Genomic DNA, 6,351 nt, shown 5'->3' on the forward strand with positions numbered 1-6,351 from the left:
GGCAGAGCACTGGAACAGCCGCTCAGGGCGGTCGCGGAGTCCCGCTGTCTGGAGACATTCCAAACCCGCCTGGTTGCGCCGCTGTGTCACCTGCTCCAGGTGGCCCTGCCCGGTGTGGGCTGGCCGGGATCATCCCCCGGGATCACCCCCCAGGATCATCCCCCGAGCTCCCTCCCAGCCCTGAGGCTCCAGAGGCTCCAGAGGCTGCAGGGCCCGCCCCGCGCCGCTCCGCCCCGCCCCGCACTGCGCCTGCGCCTGCGCGCGTCCGCGGAGTCCTTGAGCGGCCGGGGCGCGGCGGCACCGCCACCATGCAGCGCTGGGGTCGCGTTTCCTGCGCGCTCGCTCGGGTACGGCCCCGGCGGGGCGGCGAGGCGAGGCGAAGGGGAGGGGAGGGATCAGGGTCGGGAGCCGCGCCGGGTAGCTTAGGCCTGGGCTTTCCTTAGCCCCCTCACCCCGCCAGGGGCGTGCATGAGGGCGGGCGGGGCCGGAGCGGCGCCTTGAGGCGGGCGCGGGCCTTGGCTGCGCTCCTCTCCTTGCTCTGCTGTCCCCTTCCCTCACCTCTCGGCCGGGCGGAAGGGACGCGGCGGCCCGGGCGGCCCTCAGGGTCCGTGAGCAGCAGGGACCAGCCTCCCTGCTGCCGTGTGGGTTGTCGGTGTGGGTCCCACGGAGCCCCGGCCCGCAGGAGGCCGCGGCCGTGGTGGCTGCGAAAAGCGCCGCTGTCAGTGGGGCCGGGCCCAGCTTTTGGGCTGCGGAGACGGGGAATTCGCAAATGCTCCCACAGACATCCGCTACTCCAGTTACAGGGTGATCAGCCTTCCATATGCTTGTAGCAGCTGTTCTGTACTGTCCCATTACCTTTTCGTAAAGGTTAAAAAAACTTGCCCGCTCGATACAGATACAAATGAGTGATATAGCTGCCTGTACATAGGAGGTGGCTGAAGGGGATGGTTGCAGAACAAGACTCTTCATAAACGCCTGTGGAGACATATAATTTATGTCATTTTGTGGTTTGAGAGCCCCATATAAAGAGTTGAAAGTTGTGTAGCTAGCGGCAGCCTGAGGTGAGTCTGACCTGAGAACAGGTGTGATGACAGACTGTGGTGACAGGGCAGGTAGGTGGCAGAGCAACTTCTGCCTCTTGTTCCAGTCAGTGCCCAGTGTGTCTGCTTCGGTCATGCTGTTCCTGTTTTTGTTAACTGGTTACAGTCACTGTGTGTTCATCTGTGTATGGCTGATTGCTTGTTCTCCCTCAAGGATAGGCATAAACTTTTATAACTTATTTTTAAGTTATCAACTTAAAAACTTATTAACTTATTTTTAACTTATTAACTCATTTTTTTCCTTTTTAGAGAAGCCATTTTGATCGGATTCATCATGGTCTTCAGGGAGTTTGTGCAGTGCCACAAAGGTCCTATGCCGATCAAGGTAATTAATATGAAAAAACTCTTTTGTACAATAAGCCCCACCAATCCAAACCCCTACAAAAAACTGAGCAATACTTCAAACTCAGACATCAGTTGTCTAGCGGAAATCCATGTCAGAGTGGAGATTTAGATGAAAAATCGTGGTTTATTTGCATTATTAGATTTCAAGTTAAAGGTGTAAATAAAAGTTGAACTTTCCCATCACTGTTCGTATGTCAATTAATATTCTAAAGGAGTTTGTGGTTACAAGATATGAACTAGGTACAAAGTTCATCACTTCCACTGCTTTATGATCAATAGAGGTTGCATAGATATCTATTGCAGCCATATTTTCTTCTTTATAAATTTGTGGCATTGGGTAAACATTTAATATTTGTGCTAAACATCAACAGAAGCTGTGTTGGAAAAAACGTTACAATAAACTATCAAGACATCTTGGGTTAAGTTCTTAAAGGCTTTTGAGTTACAGGGGTGGGGAATTCAGTTTATTCTTGTCATTTTACATTATTTTCCTTGTGAAATTTAAGACTGGTTATTTTTCTAGTGGAATGGCTACCTCTATACAACCTTTCCCCCTGTCCAGAAAGTTATTTTCAGATATGAGATGTAACTTCCTTTTCCAGACCTAATTCATTAACTTGCATAATTCTTAACATGAAGTTATTTTGCTGGGAAAAAAAAAAAAGTCAAATGTTTTCTGTTTCAGTTGACGCCGATGTCACGGTTATCGGCTCTGGGCCTGGAGGGTACGTCGCTGCTATCAAAGCAGCGCAGCTTGGATTTAAGGTGAGAACCTCATTCAGCAGAACAGTCATCCAGGTGAACTTGAAAGGTGTCTGTGTGATGCTGTAATTCTTCTGTCCCATCTTAGGCCACCAGATGCTGTTGACATCTTTAGTTAATCTTTCCTTACCTTGCTTACCCAGATTATACAGAATTTGGAGATGTGACCGTAATACTCTCTATAGCCCTGCTACTGACACAGCTGCTCAGAACAGCTTGCTTTTGCTTGGAACTGATAATTGAGGTGGGCTTGCACTCTTGTGAAAGAGAAGGTGGGAAAACAGTGCTAGGAAGGAATTTTTCTCTCAACAAAGGGAAAGATAAAGAGACAATGACTGACAGAAACACCACTGGCAAAGGAAAACAGACTGAGGGAACTCAAAAGGGGAAAAAGCCACATTCATCTGATACGCCTCTTAAGTGTGAGTAGAGGAATTCCACTCCCATGTGGTAATTTTAGATGCAAAAATATGTGTGTAGAAATATTATAGTATCTTAGTTACATTTATTTATGTTCATCTCTGTTGTTCTGCCTGTTGTCTTTGAATGCTTTTTGAAGAGGCAGTTTATGTCTGATGTGTGCTAGTCATTTCATTAAGTATTGTGGGAGTTGTATGTGTATAATATATTTCAGATATTTTTAAAATTACAAAAATACAGAATGTGACTTAAGCAGTGTATTTTTTTGGCCTCATTCCTTAGTGTGAGACCAACTGACTCTCTTGGCACTGCATTATTTTCTTAATTATCTGGAACTCTGAGAAGGTGGTGCTAGTAGTCTTGAGCGTGTTTCTACTGTTTGATATGTCTCAATGTTCCTGAGTTATGAAAAATAAGTGTTCATGACCAAAATTAGCTGGTTTCATCACCTAGTAAGGACAATAACTCCTGTTGATGAGTTACAGTGAAGCACTGGAATAGGCTACTATATATAGCATGTAGTCTTCATCTGTACCTTGGCTGTACAAGGCCCTGAGCCACCTGATTCATCATAGAATCACATAATGGTTTGGGTTGGAAGGGTCATTTTAAGACTCTCTTGTTCCAGCTCCCCTGTCATGGGCAGGGACACCTTCCACTAGACCGTGGTACTCAGAGACTCATCCGAATCCAGCCCAGACTTGAATACTTTTAGGGATGGAACATCATGGCTTTTTTGGACAACTTATTCCTGTGCCTCACCATCCTCACAGTAAAGAATTTCTTCCTAAGAGCTGATCTAAATCTACCCTCCCTCAGTTTAAGGCCATGTCTGTCACTGAATGTCCTTGTGAAAAGTCCCTCTCCAGCCTCCTTCTAAGCCCCTTTAGGTACTGGAAGGCTGCTTTAAGGTCTCCCCAGAGCCTTCTCCAGGCTGAACAGTCCCARYTCACAGCCTRTCTTCATAGTAGAGGTGCTCCAGCCCTRTGGTAACTTGGTGCCTCCTCTGGACTTGCTCCAGCAGGTGCATGTCTGTCACTCTAGGCATTGGGATCCCTAGAGCTGGATACAGTAGTCCAGGTGGGRTCTCACCAGAGCAGAGTGGAGTGGAGAAGCGTCTCCCTCAATGCCTTTGATGCTGAATGTGTTTGGAGAAGGAGGTTTAGCTAGATGGCCTCCAGAGGAGGTCCCTCCGAACTGAATTTGTAATTCTGAGTGTTGTCCCTCACTGGTCTGTACTCCCACAAGTGGGTGTCAGTGACATGTTCTTGGGTATCTTTTAGCCTTCTAATGTAACTGTACCAAATATGGACATTTGAAATTCTATTAAGTTGTTCATCTGCCTGTGACCTAGTGCAAACAATTGAGTTGTCTTTAGACAACTTTGTGAATTGTTATTTTTGTCATAATAAAAACGCTTGCTTCTGGATGTATTTTGTTACTGAGCTAGTAGTGGTTGAGACAAAAAAAAAGATGCTCAATGCTACAGGTTTTAATTAAAATTGTGGCCTTCTGCCATGTTTATGTTTGATTATTCTAATGTGATTTTTGTGGCTGGCTATATACCAGCTTTTCCTGAAACAATGCTGTACTTGAGTCCTTCATATCTGTGATTAACAATAGGATACCATACACAAGGGGGTTGAAAAGTGTCCTAGACTCTGTTTTTCATCATAGCAAAAAATAATTCTGTTAACACTATTTCACAGCTAGTCAGAGAGGGGAAAATTCTCTGCAGTGAATAAGCATGTATGATCCTTTTGGTGTCCTTGAGGAATATGAGATGTTTTTAGCAGACTGGTAAAAAGATTATATAGTTACACCATCCATGGAAGAACCTGATTCTTCTCTACTGAATTACTTAACTTCCAGTTTTAATGCTGTTTCTGCTAGCACAAGCATCAAGTCTACATGTCACCACCACGGGCATCTTCTGTTACTGCCGACAGTGTGCTCTGGGTATTCACTTTGCAAAAGCTTTGCTTGGTCTGGTCAGTGAAGTTGATGTAAAGTGGATGAGGCAGAATGTCCTTATTGCATCCTTATAGGAGCAGTCTTGTGCTGTTTGATCCATGATGCAGCTTTTGTAGCCCTTACGTGATGTTTCTTGCATTCATGTGCTTAAAACAAGAGGAAGGGGAGGTAGGAGATCAGCGTGTCTCAAAATGTTCCTGTGGTTTGATTCGGTGAATTCTGCTTTTCATGTTACAATGATCCCTACCTTAGCACAAAAACAGCAGTTTAAAGAAATTATGAACGGCTTTCACCTGAGTAACTACCTATCAGCAGGCTGGAGCTCTTAAGAGGGTAAACCAAGAAACAATTATTTTGAATATACATGTACCTTCCAAAGAAAATGCCAATTCCTTTGCTTCTGCAAGAATGGTTTATGATACTCTCTCCCCCACTCTCTCTCCAAATACTCTGTTTCTCTATGAAGTTTTGGCAGTTGTTTTTGTCCTTGGCACACCTTGATGTTGTCAGTTTAATCAGAAGGAGATGAAATATTTTCTATCCCTCTTGGTATCGACCTTATTTTTGTTTGGTTTTGCTTTACTTGATTTTTTTTTTTCATTATAGGTGTTGGCACAACTTTATATCAGTGAACCTTACAGGATAGTGTGTTCACAGGAGGAAGTGTTGTTTATGGCTTGGGTGTTCTGTTCCGTTTTGTTTTCTTTGAAGAAAAGATTGCTTCATGGGATTTAAATCTATGCCAGTTCACTTACCTTATGTTCTTGTTTATATACATCTTTGCATGATTTGCATTTTTTTCTATTATTGTTGGGGGAACATCTTTTACTGAACTGATTGTTGTATTTATTATTTACTTTGTAGGTTTTTGTAGTAGGGCAGCACTTAAACTTATATGAAAATGTGAATACCATAAGACAGCACTGTACCAAAGAATTTTGTTGCAAAGACTATTTTGTGGGTTTTAGGTTAGGAAAAAAAATGAGGGAAGGGAAATATGAGCCACAAAATAAACCTGCGAGTGAAATTAATCACACACTTGTAGAGGTAGAATTACTAGACAACTGCCTTTGTCTTTGTCATCAGTTCTAAGCCTATAAAGAAATAGTGGCATAGTATTGCTAAAAAATTCTTTTTTTCCTCTGTTCTTTTTCCTCAGACTGTCTGTGTAGAAAAAAATCCAACGTTAGGGGGAACGTGCCTGAATGTTGGATGTATTCCATCCAAGGTAAGTGTACATAGTTTGTCATAACTTCACTAAAAACAGCTGATATGATGTGCTGCACTTGGAAGGAGATTAGGAAGGAGTTTCTCAAGATGGTCGTACATGTGCAAAATGGCCTGCAGGGTGAGACTGGTGGTGCTTGTGTGGAGCAGTGCAGGTGTGGAGAGAAAGTATTGAGTCTAACACATGCACTCTGAAAGAAAGGAGAAGTGAGAAGAAATTCTTAAGAACCTAATATTTGACATTGTCAATCTGGTTTTAAGTAATTTCACGCCTAGGCCTTTGTAAGGACAGCGCTGTTGCTGGGGAGTTTGCCTCAATAGCACCCAGCAGGTGAAGGAGGACACTGTTAATGCCAGATTTGTAATGACTGCAGTGACAGACGTAATATTCTTAACAAGATCCCTTGCTGTTTCTAATCCTTTTGCTCAAGAGGTGCCATTAGCATGGGATGAGAAAATACAGTATAAATACTAAGATTTCAAAAATAAATTATATTCATTTTTATAAACATTTTAAGTATAA

General features: G+C 43.7%; 1 protein-coding gene across 1 annotated transcript; it reads left to right on the forward strand.

Annotated features, from left to right (window-relative positions):
• The first annotated feature begins 249 nt into the window (after window positions 1–249).
• DLD (dihydrolipoamide dehydrogenase) lies at window positions 250–5,868 on the forward strand. The gene is made up of 4 exons (XM_057364541.1): window positions 250–347; window positions 1,350–1,425; window positions 2,131–2,210; window positions 5,761–5,868. Exons 1-4 carry the CDS (start codon window positions 309–311, stop codon window positions 5,851–5,853), a joined length of 288 nt encoding a protein of 95 aa, XP_057220524.1. The 5' UTR covers window positions 250–308; the 3' UTR covers window positions 5,854–5,868.
• The last annotated feature ends 483 nt before the right edge of the window (window positions 5,869–6,351 follow it).

Source organism: Malurus melanocephalus, unplaced genomic scaffold (genome assembly GCF_030028575.1).
Source record: "Malurus melanocephalus ecotype Western Australia unplaced genomic scaffold, MMel_1.1 scaffold_39, whole genome shotgun sequence".
In the NCBI taxonomy this organism is placed as follows: Eukaryota; Metazoa; Chordata; class Aves; order Passeriformes; family Maluridae; genus Malurus; species Malurus melanocephalus.